Here is a 15,208-nt window from a genome sequence, read left to right on the forward strand (position 1 = left end):
ACTGAGCTACAGCTGGGAAATCTCATGGATACCCTTGCCCAGTTCTCAGCTACTAGGATTATAAAAATATTTTCACATTTCCTGCAGATGGCTAGATTCTTTTCTTTGCTCATAATTCTAATTCAGAATCCATTATAGACAGCTGTTGGCTCTGATAGAAAATAATTGCTCTTTTACTCGATTCAGCTGTGAGCAGTCAGGCTTCCTTTGCCTTATAATGTATATATAAACACAGGGAGGAATAAAATTAACTAAATACATGTGAATAAAATGATTCATTGAGAATGCTGATCAAATAATGAACCAAACCACAGCGCAGGTCAATGGAAATTACAGGTCTCACAGGACATGATAAATGTCTGCCAATAAGGATATTGATATTGTTAAGTTAAAGAAGGTTAAGAATAGTCAGGGTTGGCATTTAATATAGTGTTATCTAAGCTCACTAAATTTACCATTGGTTCACAGAAAAATAATCAGGAGAAAATTATGTTTAGAAGGAAACTCCTCCTCAAGCCAGAGTTCTCTACTTTTTCCATTCCATTTTTCAGAAATCAGAAAGTATATATCTCGTGCAAACATCAAAGTCTTCAGATGTTAGAAAAAAGTATTCAGAGCAGGAAGATGGAGAAGCACGTGAACACGTTACTGGATGCTCTGTGTCAGTGCAGTTTGAAGCAATGACATCTACCCATGGTTGGCTGAATGGACTACTGTTTCCCAAGGGTTTGTGAATCCTTCCCAATGAGGGTTCTTGATTAGATACGGAACCCAAGTCCACACAGATTGTAACCGTGTTCAGCCAGGCATGATTATATTCCCAATTCAGACCTTCCTTCTTGAAAGAAAGAAGGAAACTGGGGTAGAGTGGCTAGAGCACGTTGGATGGCAGTGGAAGTCCACATTTTAAAGTAATTGAGGTTAAGAAATGCTGCCCTAGACAGTCTCTCTGAAATGCAAGGCAGCTTCAAAGTGGGTTGGGAAAGATGATCATGACTTCCTTTGTCTGGGAACATAAAGCCCTTTTCTTCAACTGCTATAAAGGTAAAGGTAAAGGTTCCCCCGCACATGCATGCTAGTCGTTTCCGACTCTAGGGGCCGGTGCTCATCTCCGTTTCAAAGCCGAAGAGCCAGCGCTTGTCCGAGGACATCTCCATGGTCATGTGGCCGGCATGACTAGATGCCAAAGGTGCACGGAACGCTGTTACCTTCCCACCATAGTGGTCCCTATTTTTCTACTTGCATTTTTACGTGCTTTCGAACTGCTAGGTTGGCAGAAGCTGGGACAAGTAACAGGCGCTCACTCTATTACGCAGCACTCGGGATTCGACCCGCCAAACTGCCGACCATCTGATCGATGAGCTCAGTGTCTTAACCCAACTGCTATACTGTTGGTCAAACAACCAATCAGCCACACACTGAGCAATACACCATAATTGCTGGAGGCATATAGACCAGCAAAGGGAAAGATGAGAGGAAATCAAAGACTTGCAAAAAAAAATTCAGGAAGGGAATTCTTCTATGGATGCAGAAGTGAAGGTACTTTATGGAAAAAGAGAGAGGCAGGAAAAAGATCCTTCTTTTAATTGGTCACTCAGACACCCAATGAACTCAGAAAAGGGGCTTGCAGCTTGGAGGGACAGAAATGGGAAAGCTATCTTAACTCATAGTTTTCAAAGGTATACTGGATTACTAGAATGACCAAGCGGCATGTCACTGTGTCGGAATCGATGCAATCCAATGAAAGCATTGGCCATTTAACCTGTGGCCCAGAAAGCATGATATTAGTAGCAACAACCCAGCCCCCATCCTAGTAGTACTGTTACTGCCAGTGTAGGATGCACAAGGAGAAACTGCTCTACTGAAAATGATTCCACACCCATCTCAAAAAACATGTGACATTAAGCCATAACATTCTGGACTATACCTGTCTTTGCTTTAAAATTCAGCAACTTGTTTGATTTAGTCTCTTACTGAACAAACAAACAAGCAAGAAACCAATTATTATTTTTTTTCTGAATAACTTTAGGCTGCACAGATCTCACCATCAAGAAAACCTGAGGGATCTTCTGAATGGTAATTAGGCAAATTCAATTTCTACTGAATAGCTTGCAAGTGTTATTGAAAGATATAGCCTCAACCATTTGCATATCTGATGAAACAGAAATTGTAGTGCAGTCTTACTCAATATCACTGCTTTCTGCATGCGGTAGGATTTACAGAACATAGTAATGCTCTCTGGGACCAGTGTGTGCAGGCTGAGAATTTTGGGAACAGTGATCAGAAAATGCCAGGAAGCCATTCAGGTTGTAAAATATTTCCATTATAGAAAGATTAAAAGCCATATTTTTTACATTTCATCCTTCAGTAACGAAGTATTCTGATAAGGTCTGTTTCTGATTCAGCCCATTCCCAAGTTGTAAAAAAAAAAAAAAAGACAGAGTATTCACAGCGATTCTAAACATTTTTTAGAAATAAATGGCATGGTTTATTTCTTGGTAAGCACAGTTTGAATTGCAGGTTACGTTGTACGGGTTAGGACATTATATGAAGACCGTAGAAAATGCAGCATGTCAAAAAAAATATACAGATGTTTGTATCGGATCATCGCCAGCTTCTGTAAAATGATTTTAATATTTCAAAATGAAGATGAAAGAAAATCGTGCAGTCCAACCTTTCAGAATGAAGAAAAATAAATAGGATCTGCAACAGAATGCACACTCCACTGTAGGGCTCAAATCTATTTAATTTCAATATCTTTGTATCCCATTTATCTAATTCTTCCTCTTCTCTTCCATAATTCATTCATATTGCATAGTCAATGATCAGGTTGAATCCTCAAAGGTAAAGAGTTCCTGCTGTCACATCTTTTTTGTTTACATCATCATCATCATATTTCTCCAAATGCTGGATTTACTCCTGCTACTACCACGGTTGAGTTGGGAGTACTGAAGTGCTTTCGGGTTGAAAGGATTAGTGATGACATCACCATTACCTAGAGGCTCCTTTCACGTCCTCATTAAGATTCCCACTGAAGTGGTACCCATCTATATATTCAAGGTTGCCCACATTTGAACTGCTAAGTTGGCAGGACCTGAAGCAGCAACAATCAGGTGTTGAAAATGAGCCTGCCAATTGTCAGCCCAGCGTCCTAACCATGTGATCCCACTGTTGCCATTGATTGCTCTCTTGGTATCAATTTTCCTATTTTTAACAGGAACAACCCATATCTTCAAACATGGAAAAAATTGTACATAAAACATTTCATTCCCACTGAACAAGTTTCTTGATAGTCTGAACCTAAATTTGTTGTTCTGTGCCTCTGTAGCCTGCATCAAGGTATTCTACAGTTGTTTAAAAAACCCAACAGAAACAGCTGATACAAAACAGAACAAGGTGAAATGCATGAGGAGAAGTGCATGTAAAATGATTGAAAAATAAGAAGGAAAAAAATGAATAATTTAAAGGTGAGAAAGATTGAAAAGTAAATATTAAATTGAATGAGCAGAAGCCAAAGAAATCCTTAATAGAAAAGAGCATCATGATAAAAAAATGACAAGAACAGAAAGTAAGATGTGAAAAAAAACATTTATAACAGAAACATGCGAATGGATGGATGTGATATCAAGGAAAGCTAATGAGAAGCACATTACAGAACAGCTAAACGTTAAGAATGAGCAAGATTTTAGAATTAAAACCTGAAGAAATAGAAACAGATGTATTAGGAAAAATAGTGTATTCTGTTTACAATCAGCACAAGTATTAGAGAACAAACTGGATATTGGGAAGATATCAACAGTGATTTTAAAAAATAAAATCAAAATGGCAAATTCCAGCAATCTTAACCTTGAGCAATCTCATGTCATGCTTTCTAAATTAGTTCCTATGAGAACACCAACATTTCTCTAGATTTACTACTTTTAGTTGTACTGCTTTCAGGATTTTATTTTTCTGTTTTAAATAAAACCTTGCAAAGTTGAGATTGTGTAAATGCCATTTTAAAGTAGTATTGTGGCTTGTCACCCTGGGCCACTGCATTGTTATCATTGTTTTTAAAAGATATATTTTCATTTTTTTTAGATTTGAGAATCTGAGGAAATGGTTCTTATACTAACTGGAAATGCCAAAATTTATAAAATAATTTGTAATTAAAGCTGTTTGGTTGATACGCAAAATACCTGAATGTTCAAGTATTTTTTGGCAATATTAAAATTCTCTGTAAAGATAAAAACATCTATTTTGGCCACATAGTTTTCAGAGTTTGGAAAACCATAAGGAGGCCATGCATCCTAATAGCACCTTCTCACATATGTTGCTCATGGATTGGCATTGAGAAGAGTATGTCTCCATTTTTATTATGTGATTGCTCATTAGAACAATCAGTGCTCACAACCATCATTATAGCTCCTCAATGTAATTCTACAAGTGAATACTACTCTACTTGAAAAATGCTTCCTTTTTATTAATCTTCAGCCGCTTGAAATTCTGCTTGTTAGATATCCAATATAGCCACCTTATTTCCTTTATTTTTCTGCTCTAAAAATATCTAAATGTTCCTCACTGGGACTTGCTCCAGTCTCTTCATCAGCACATTTGAGCAGCCAAGAGAAGATGCCTGGATCAGATGTAAGCAAAGAGGAACATAATAATTTAAATGCAATTATACTGGGTTCTGCAATTAATGTCATTGTTTTAAAATTTTGGTTTCCTGTAAGAAATGGCCATATGACAATTGCCAGATTGCAGCTGCTTTTGCTTCTGTACTCTTGGTTTGGCATTGTAATTTGTGATGGGTCACAATCATTAGAAAATTTGTTATATCTTTAAAGCCCTTTGTACTCAATGGGAGAAGATAATCACAATCATCCAATCCCATTGATTTAAATGGAACTGAAGAATGACTAACTCTTTGAATTGGAGCCACAATTTTACTACACAATCAACATTTTAAGTGGACAGATTATAGCAGGCCATTCACATATCCTTTAGAGTTTTAGTTTGCCTGGGTAGCCAATGACGAAATCAATTCATTCAGTACTGGCTACTATATCAGATGTAACTCTTCATTCTTACTTTCTTAAATATGTCAGAAACTTTTTTTGCATTCTTAAAATCATATCCATAAGTTTGAAATAATTCTTTTTGTGATATTAATACTCAGGATTCCTGCTATGCTCCTTAACACTACAAATATGCCTTTGTATGCAACCCCATGAATGAAATGTAAGTAAAAATATTGTGGGGTCAGAAGAGGTGGTGGTGTAACAGTTACACCAGGAGTGAATAATGTTTTTGAGCTGCAGTGGCTGAGATGGGAGGCAGCATGTACTGATAAATATGGTAATAAAAAATGGTGAGAACTACACTTTTCAGACCTGTTTCCCCTCTGGGAAGTAGATTTTTGGTAGATTTTTTACTTTAACCCTCAAGCTTAAATGCCCATTTTCAGGGTATCTTTTTATATTGGTTAAAATTGCCATTAAGCTCCTGTTGGCCTTTTGGAAAGCCCTTCAATCCAGGCATGTGGGTTAGAAAGATAGTTGAGCTCCTTTGTGTTGGTTGCGTGGCTTGTTTGGTGGTATATTTAATGCTCTTATTCATTTGTTTATTATTTATTAGTCAAATTAATTATCAAATAATGGGACCCTACCATCTTTCTAGATAAATGATTCTCCTGATCCTTTCATTAGGGGAATCAGTAGTATTTCTTTAATTATAAATGGGATCATCCTTCTTACTCTAAGTACAGCATTTCAGGATGCTAAAGAACTGGTTTCAACTATCAGCTATTGTAAGTCCTCTTATTATTTGAAGGCGGCCATCCTATTTTTTCTTCAGACTTCTCTTTGAAGGTAAATATACATATATCCTATTTTCTCAATATTAACTCTTAGTAATTAATTCATTTTTGATCCAGCTATGTTTCTACCTTATGCCATCTAGCTCAGACTGAACAATAATGTCAGGAATATTTTACCAGATGTTTTGCTGTAATTAAACTATACTGTATCTAAAGAATTCGCATTATCTGCTATGGAAGTTATTAATTAAAATATGTTGCCTTGAAATAGTTTTTGAAAAATCAAAGCTTGGAATAAACACCTTTTTCTTGGAAAAATATTTTTGAAATCATATATCACATCATATATTGTATATCATATCATATCATATATCATATCATATCATCATATCATATCATATCATATCATATCATATCTCATATAAACCTTTTAAAGATGCTGCAGCAAGCAGGATCTGCTTCAGGATATTAGGCATACTTGCATATGCTGATGCCATTCCTGTAATCTTATCACTTTTGTCAGAAATCTGAAAAGCTGCTTCAGGAATGGAGATGTGGCAGGGAGGGGTATTTTATAAAAAGGACTATAAGAAAACCAGAATATGCCTAGTGAAAGTTTTGCATGAGTGGACTCTATACCTCTATAACCTGATGTAGATCTACAAACATATATATAAGAGAAAACACTCATTACATGACAGCTAGGAGAAGATTACGATCCGTAAAATAACATTTTAGAAATTACTCTAAGTTTCTAAGTGATTCCTAGAGTGAACATGCATGGATTACATCCCACCTGTTTTTGTTCTGCAATTCTGCATGTCTGTTTTTGTTTTGCAATTCTGGCTTGTATATGTAATGAGTAAATTTGCCAGATAACAGGAGAAAAAATAAATGAAATGCAATGTACCAAAATATTTAGAATATTAAACTGTGAAATGTTGGCTTATGAGAGCTTCATAATTTTTGGCAATGTTGCTGATGCAAAATCTGCACTTACCTGCAGTGAACGACCATTGGTCCAGCATCAGGAGGATTACAAGTTTTAACTCGACGTAAGAAAGCTAGGAATGGTGTTGGATGTTCTGGAACGCCATGATCTGGCCATGCAGTGAACTGGAATTGTCTAACTTCTCTCTTCTCGCTTGATCCATTCTAACATATAAGAACCTTAGTGTAAATTATTTTTAGTGCCAAAATAATGCATCAGAATGCAATCATCATGAAATCAAGTGAAACAAATTTACTGTTAGTCTAAAATTTTTATTTTTATGCTTTTTTATTGCAGTAATTAAATATTTGATTAGAATTAGCACAAGCATGGCATTAGTATTCAGTATTTTTGTCTATAGTTATGATATGAAAAATGATTTTATATAAGAAAAAGGTCAAAAAGCTAGTCTATTTTTTTGGGGGGGGAAGGATGATAGGAGAAAAAGAAGCCATGTACTGTGACTGTCAAGAGGAGAACAAAAAAGAATGTGTAAAAATTTTTTACAATAGTGTTTAGATTTAATGGTGGAAGTGCTCCACAGTTGTAAATATGGCTTTAAAAAAGCAAGAATTTTATGACATTTTCTTCAGTGGAAAATTTGGACAAAAGACCTCCAGAACATCTGTTTATTTCAAGGAATTTTGCTATTGAAAATAACTGAATTATCTATCTCCTACACATTCTTTCTGTAAGTCCACATTTTAAACATCAGTGTAAAGACCTTTAATCCTCTTTGTGCAGAAATTTGAAGACTTGCTTGTGATACTGCCAAAACCTAAATAGCAACCTTGTTTCATCAAAAGATACTCAGTGCTTGCATAACACAAACATACCTTATAAAGGGCAAATGTTCTAACACAATATGTTGCCAATTCTATGGTGTCCAGCAATGTGACTTGAATCAATCCGTATGTTTCTGTTCCTCTGCTTGGCCAATACTGATCACATTTAACCTGCAACAAGCAAATTAGGTATGAGGGGAAAATGAAAAATAAAGCGAGTAATGTTACATTACTATAAAGGCGTGGAAAACAAATGGAAACCAGCTAAAGAGAAGAATACACTAAGTTGAGACAGGAGAGAACCAAAAGACCCCCTAGCTGTCGTGCAAATGATCCAGATCATCCAGAAGGAGAGAAGGAAGGTATGGTTCATTTGGGGAACATTACTGAAATAGCTTTTACAGCACTCAGCATGTTGTGCGAGTCAGTGGGAACTCAAGTCAGAATACTATAAGTTTAATAGGGGATTTCTTACAGTGAAGCAAGACCTTTAATGAAGCTTTATGAGTACTCTTGGAATTCCGTAGTCCAGATGATAGGTCTCAGCACAACTATCTAAGAATGGGATTAAGAAAAAGAAGATTCATGAAACTACTTCCTCTGATAAAAGACAATGTTTCCCCAATTTACTTTTCTCTTCCTTAGCTGGTAGGTGTCCACTGGAAAAAAAATAAGGCATGTTTAGTTATTATGACAAGAAGTATGGTATATTGCTTTCGCTGAAGCAGAATTGATTTCTAATTGACCTCATTTTTATTTTCAACATGAAATAGATCTGACGGCCTTATTGAAATTTAGACTGTCCGCTTCCATTTGTACCTGATTCACTGTGCTCGGCTGCTGATAGTTCTAGTTATTTTTTTTCCCCAGCTCTTGCTACCTGTTTGTCCAGGAAGGCCACTTCATTTGAAGTCATCTTTTTATCTTTCATGTCGGGAGACAGCTGGCATTATTCTGCTATGGCAGGGAAAAGGGCTTCCCCCTCCCCCCTTCCCTCTTAAGAAGCAGACAAAATAGCTCCATATAGAACACCATTGAGATCATCCCTGTAGTGCCAATATTCATTTGGCATCAACCAAGAAGACTTTTTCCTATTGAGACTAACCATACATGAATGAGACAAGACACCCTGAAATTATGGGATACTTCTACAACAGCAAAAGGGACGCGGTGGCTCAGTGGGTTAGGACGCTGAGCTTGTCGATCAGGAGGTCGGCAGTTTGGCGGGTTGAATCCCGAGTGCTGCGTAGCAGAGTGAGCACCTGTTACTCGTCCCAGCTTCTGCCAACCTAGCAGTTCGAAAGCACGTAAAAATGCAAGTAGAAAAATAGGGACCACTACGGTGGGAAGGTAACAGCGTTCCGTGCGCCTTTGGCGTCCAGTCATGCCAGCCGCATGACCACGGAGACGTCCTCGGACAAGAGCTGGCTCTTCGGCTTTGAAACCGAGATGAGCACCGGCCCCTAGAGTTGGAAACGACTAGCATGCATGTGCGGGGGAACCTTTACCTTTACCTCTACAACAGCAAACCTAATGAGAGGAAATATATGAAATGTATGAAAGAACGATGAATGCAGAAAAGACCTGGATCCACACTGAGAAACAGCTAGTTGACCAACACTTCAACACACAATTTCACAAATAGATATTGAACAACTATTCATTACATACCGGTCTCAAGAATACCAGAAGAACAATGATTATGCAGTCAACATCTGAATGTGGAACCTGAGGGTTACATCATTGTAACCCCCTCCATTACAGGACACAGAAGCTAATGTGAGGCTTAAGATCTTGGATAAACTAACTACAGTCAACCTTTGAGACTAATTACCAAGGCTCAGTGGAGATGTACTTCAGATACTATGCTAGGAAACGCTAACAGAACCCTTGTGACAATCCCGATTGCCACCATAACTCAGACCAATGAACTGATATACACTATAGCCACTGTATTCTTGGATATGGTTGGCTATGTGATCAAAGAGAATAGAGTATACCCCTCATGAAATTGAGGTTAGAAGCTAAAACCAAGGCAACTTGGAGAGAGATTAGTCAGTTGGTGGAACTACAGAAGGATGTAAAGATTAAGAATAAGACTTAGCTACTGAAAAAAAATAGGACTTGACTGCATCTGAAGCCCTAGAGACTGCTAAACAGCACTGGCTACCAGGCTAAGAGGTATGCTAGAGAAGCAGAGGCCAAGAAGATATATGCCCTGTTCTCCAAACAACCATCCAAGATGTACTTTCAACTGCCATGCAACAACACCGTAAGAGCACAACTACCAACAACAGAAACTGAACAGTATTGGAGGAACATGTGGGAAAAAGAGAAAGCACATAACTGTTCCCACTGCTGTTCTGGATAGGCTTGATTTTCCTCAGCAAGATAATCACAAGACTGGATGGATACAAGTTCAAGAGTGGAATTAACACCAACCATCTTCACTACATGGTTGATATCAACTGTAAACATTGATTCCCTGATTCACCTGACATGGATCTATAATGAGGTTATTGGAATGATAGTCAAGAGAGGTAAGGTAGATAAGACTGATAGAGTGGAACTACCAGGGGGACACATAGTGGACATACAGACCAGCTACAAATACCTTGGTATTCCACAGTCACATGGGAACCACAGTGAGGAAGCAAGAAAGATAGCAACATCCAAGTATCACTAAAGGATAAGACATATCCTAAAGCAGGGGTGTCAATCTTGCAATGTCACGCGACGTGTCGTGACGTATCGTGACTTTTTTTCCATTGCCGGCAATGGGGTGGGTGCAGTTTTGGCATGATGCATCCGGACCGTGGGCTGACAGTTTGACACCCCTGTCCTAAAGAATCAGCTCAATGGGAAGAACATGATCCATACCATCAACACATATGCCCTGTCAGTCATCAGATACCCTGCTGGTATAGTGAGCTGGTCAAAGGAAGACACAGAGGTTGCTGATGGAAGCTCCTCACAAAACATGGAGGAGTCTGCCCCAAATTCAACAACTGCAGGCTAAACACCAGCCAGAAAACGAGTATATGGAGTCCAACGAGTGTCAAAGCCACTGTCATGGATGAATCCCAGAGCATCCAGGAGTACATGAGTAAAACGGCCCCCCAAAAAAGCTGTTGAGAGAATGCCTGAGGCAGAAGCAGACAGGAAACAAGATGAAGCAGTGATGTCTGAGATATTTGCAAAAGAATATGAAGTTAGAACTAAGGTGACAGTAATCTGAATATTTTCTATTAGGTTCGGTCCTGACTTGTCTGTAACTGTGGATGGTTTAAAAGACCGTAGCTATACTATAGCTAATACTTTCTGCCTTTCTTTTGCAATTATTTGCTTATGATAACTACAATTGTTACAGTACACTATATAAGAACAGCTGCTATTCCTTGTATCACCTTAATGGAGTGCTGAACTTTATACTTCTTCAAACAAATTAATTTTCTAAGTTTCAAATAATTAGGTTCATAAGCACTGAAAAAGTCTTGAACTGATATTATTGCTTGGTATTAAGACCATCAGATGAGAAATGCAAAAATCTGGACATCCACTATGGTAGATTCCACCAATGATATTATTATTGCTTGGTATTAAGAGCATTTGATGAGAAATGCAAAAATTTGGACATCTTCTAGATTTCACCAGAGAATATGAAAAACATTTAAATATTTTACTGTCGTATGGTGGTCTTCTGGATTTTTGTACTACAGATCTGGTATTCCTTAATATTTTTAGGTTAACAAAATGAAAAAAACCCCACAGTAATTGGCATACATACACACACACACACACACACACACACACACACACACAAGATAATAAAGTTAATTCATTGGATAATGCTTAAAAATGTATAGCAAAAGGTTGTTGTTGGAAGAGATAATGAGAGAACAAAGTATTCAACTACATATACTTGATGAGAAGTACATAATTCATTCTATCATTCCAAAAAACAATGTTATTGTCTATTATTTTAATGATATCCTTAGAAATTCAGTTATTAACTTTATCAGCCAATATTAACAAAGAAACCATATAGCTGAGATCAAATTAGCTAAATTTCAAGTCATGAAATAATAATAAAGCATGTCCTTTTTAATTTTATACAAATTGTAATAAAATATTCTAGTAACTGCCAAATATGCCAAATGTCTAAACAACACTATCTTGTAAAGAGTCTCCTCTGGATTTCCTGCATTTGATAAAAATATGACCACCTGCTGAAACAAAATCAGTGGGGGCTAAATGACTTACTTTCCCATATAAATGAAAGCTGACACCACTGCAGAACTGAGCAATTCAAATATTACTAGAGAATATTCATGAACCTTCACACTCCAGCAAGCTATAAATTTGAATAAAGATGGTCCAACTTTGCAGCAGTTGTGCTCAGAAAGAAATTTCCATATGTAAAACCTCCCCCCCCACACACACACACCTTGCACAAAAAATGATGAACATAATCCTTGACATTCAAGGATAGACAGGCAATTTTCTGGTACAAAGATCCAGTCTTGATTCTAAAAGAAAAAAAAATCTCCTGGAGAACTACAGAAGTAAGATTTTTATTTGCCTTCTTTTCTCCACCACCTTGGAGAGACCTCCCAGCACTACAGGGTCTCAGCTACTCTTCTCTCCCTTTAAAAACTGTTTAAGTGTATTTTCAAACTGTGATCTGCTTCAGCCACCTGTTGATCTTACAAGGATGAATACTAATCACCTCCATGCAGTTTTAATATCTGCTGATGTATTTGGCATTTAGCATGACATTTTCTTTTGAAGATTCAGTTTGATAAGCTTTTCTGTGCTTGGTTATTATCTACTAAATTACACTATCAGTAAAGGAATAACAGTAGAGAATTAACTTACAGTGTTATTCAGTAAAACAGCAGCACACCATGGATGTAAGATTAAAAATAATTGCACCATCCTGACTGTCAATTGGCACACAGTAAAGATTCTGTTGCCACTTGTACACAGTATAAAATGATTAACCTACCTCTGGATTAGAGAAAAATTGGCTTTTATACATGGACTTGTTAATACAAGAGCTGCACCTTTAGGAACATGAATGTGATGTAAAGATCAGTCTGTTACAATATAGCATAAATTGCTAGAAATCATCCATCTAATAGAAGTCTAGTTTTCAAAGAATTCTTGTGGCCAAGAAAAACAAGTAAAAAAAATCATATAAATTGTTTTTTTCTACTGTGAAATGCTTTACCCAGCATAAAACTCCTCATATATTTTTTTTCAATTGGTACCTTATTTCTATCAATCAGAAGATAACCGGGAGGAACAAATTCAACTCTCTTTGGATAGTTAAGATTTTGTGTACATGTTATGGTATGGCATTTTGAAAATGCTTTGATGGATAAAAATCTGATTACATATTTTGGGATTTTATTATGATACAATTTTACCTTGAATCAACATAGTACAGCACATACAGCTACTAGATTTGAATATATGTGGGTTGGGATCTGAAAATAGACTAGATCTACAAAAGGATAAACACAATAACTTGCCATACTAAACTCAAATCAAATCCAAATAGTAAGGATTCAAAAAATTATGAAACCAACTTCATGGCAAAAATTGGATTTTGTCTTTTTCTCTGTGTCCTCTGAGGCCAAATACAAATACCGGTATATAGAAATATTGATAGATGAAGTGAAGGCACGATTGGGAAAGAGCATTGTCCAATGAAAAGTTCAAACAGAAAAACAGAATCTTTCCATTGCACTAGGACAAAATCAAATATTAATCTATTCTTTATGAGATGGAGGGAGTAGGATCTTGTTGCCAGTATTGATAAAGCTAAAAAGAGAACAAGACAGCCAAGCTCTTTGGCTGTCAGGCATCACTCTTAGGAACAGAGATCATTAGCACTACGTGGACTCTTGGTAGCAAGATGTCTGGAAGGAGTAGAATGACAATTTCTTTTTTCTTTTTCATATCACTCTCATAAGAATATTACTTTGGCAAAGCAGTGTTAATGAAAGAGACATGAAAGGCCTGGAATGGGAATAGGAATGACACATTCTTGCTTATGAACACAAAAGGTATGTAGCCATCCCTGGATCCAATATCAATCTCTATTTTTATACTCTACTATGTAATATATGGACAACATACAGACCCCAGTTGTTAGTGCTCAAGACCAATTTCTGTTACTGAAAACTATACAGGTATATAATGGTTCCAAATCACCAAGGATCTAATTTGTATCTAATTTAATGTCTATAGTGACTTTCCATACATATGGAGTAAACCAAGTTAGGATCTTTCAGGAAAGAGAAGAGACATGAGTTTGGTTTCCAACTTCAATAAATGGCAAATTAAGTACACATTCTGGTGGGGAAGGTAACAGCATTCCATGTACATCAGCGAATAGTGATGCTGACCATATGATCATGGAAGCATCTTCGGAGAATTCTGGCTCCCTCAGCTAGGAAACAGAGATGAGCACCCCCCCCCCCCAGAGTTGGACACACTTCAACAGAGGAAATAATTACCTCTCCCCCCCCACCCCACCACCCCGGCTCTTGGCATGCACTAAAAAAGTGCAGCTTATCTAGTCTGAGATTTATGCTCAGAAATCTTTTATAGACATATTGTCTCCAGGTAGATAATCACAACTAGTTTGAAGCTCAGCTTTGTTGGTATAAGGACAATTGTATTAATTACCATGAAGGAGGGGAAAAAAGAGAAAGAACTAGAGCCATTCATCCTGGTAGAAGAGACTTGCTTATTTACCATATCTCTTTCACAGATAAGTGAAAGTAGGCAGCCACATTATTACCACAGAATAACATCTTAGCTTTAACATGGAAACAATCTTAAGGTGAGAGTGAGTAAATTAACCAACTATTGTAACACTACACATGGAGACTTTGTAGAAAAGCACCTTACCAAGAGTCACAAATATTAATGCTTCAAATCAGTTGATGTATTCATGCCTTGTGACAGTCGGCAGCTCTAAATTCTTCCTTTAATATTTTACTTTCATTTTATACAAAAAAGTCATGCCACTAACAAATATGTTATCAATATTCCTCTATGCATGGTTGTGTGCATAATCTTTTTTTTTGCTATAAATTATGCATATGTTATCAAAGTAATGAACTGATTTTTCTCTCAAAGGCCTGGATTAGGTCAGGTAAGATTTGGGAGATGACATTTAAATTGAAAACAATAAAGTGAGAAGGGTTTATAAATAAAAGAGCTCACCTTGCCCTGTAGTTTCCCCATAGGCAAATAAATGAATAACTAATTCACTGTAACAACCTCACTGAATGTTCTCAGCTGTTGAATATTTAAGTTCTCAAAGCTGGAGGTAGTCAGACTTCCAACACATGCTAATGAGCCAACTAAGTTCATTTCTGCTGATGCCTCAACCCTTCCCCTCCCCCATAAGGAAAAAAAAAGATCCCCTTATCTATGCAGCACAGGTTAGGAAAGCTGAAGCAAAGCTGCAGGACCGAGCAACAGGAAAGCAAATAAACAAAAAAAAATGTAATGGAACACAGAAAGATGAAGTCCCATAGCAGACGGCTTTTGCTTTCAAGATCAAGTAATTATCAAATCTGCCAATGGAGGAAAAAGCTCTTCTCTTTTGCG

At 37.0% G+C, this 15,208-nt stretch overlaps 1 protein-coding gene across 1 annotated transcript in view; it reads right to left on the reverse strand.

Moving 5' to 3' along the window:
- The window catches only part of PTPRD (protein tyrosine phosphatase receptor type D), a gene marked incomplete at its 5' end in the record, with an annotated part of 288,177 nt that overhangs the window by 36,860 nt on the left and 236,109 nt on the right, over positions 1 to 15,208 (reverse strand). Inside the window, 2 exons of the mRNA XM_081317525.1 lie at positions 6,801 to 6,955; positions 7,628 to 7,747. Coding sequence (XP_081173651.1) covers positions 6,801 to 6,955; positions 7,628 to 7,747 — 275 coding nt within the window. The remainder of the gene's footprint in view (positions 1 to 6,800; positions 6,956 to 7,627; positions 7,748 to 15,208) is intronic.

This window comes from Vipera berus (assembly GCF_964194415.1).
Source record: "Vipera berus genome assembly, chromosome: 2".
Taxonomy (NCBI): Eukaryota; Metazoa; Chordata; class Lepidosauria; order Squamata; family Viperidae; genus Vipera; species Vipera berus.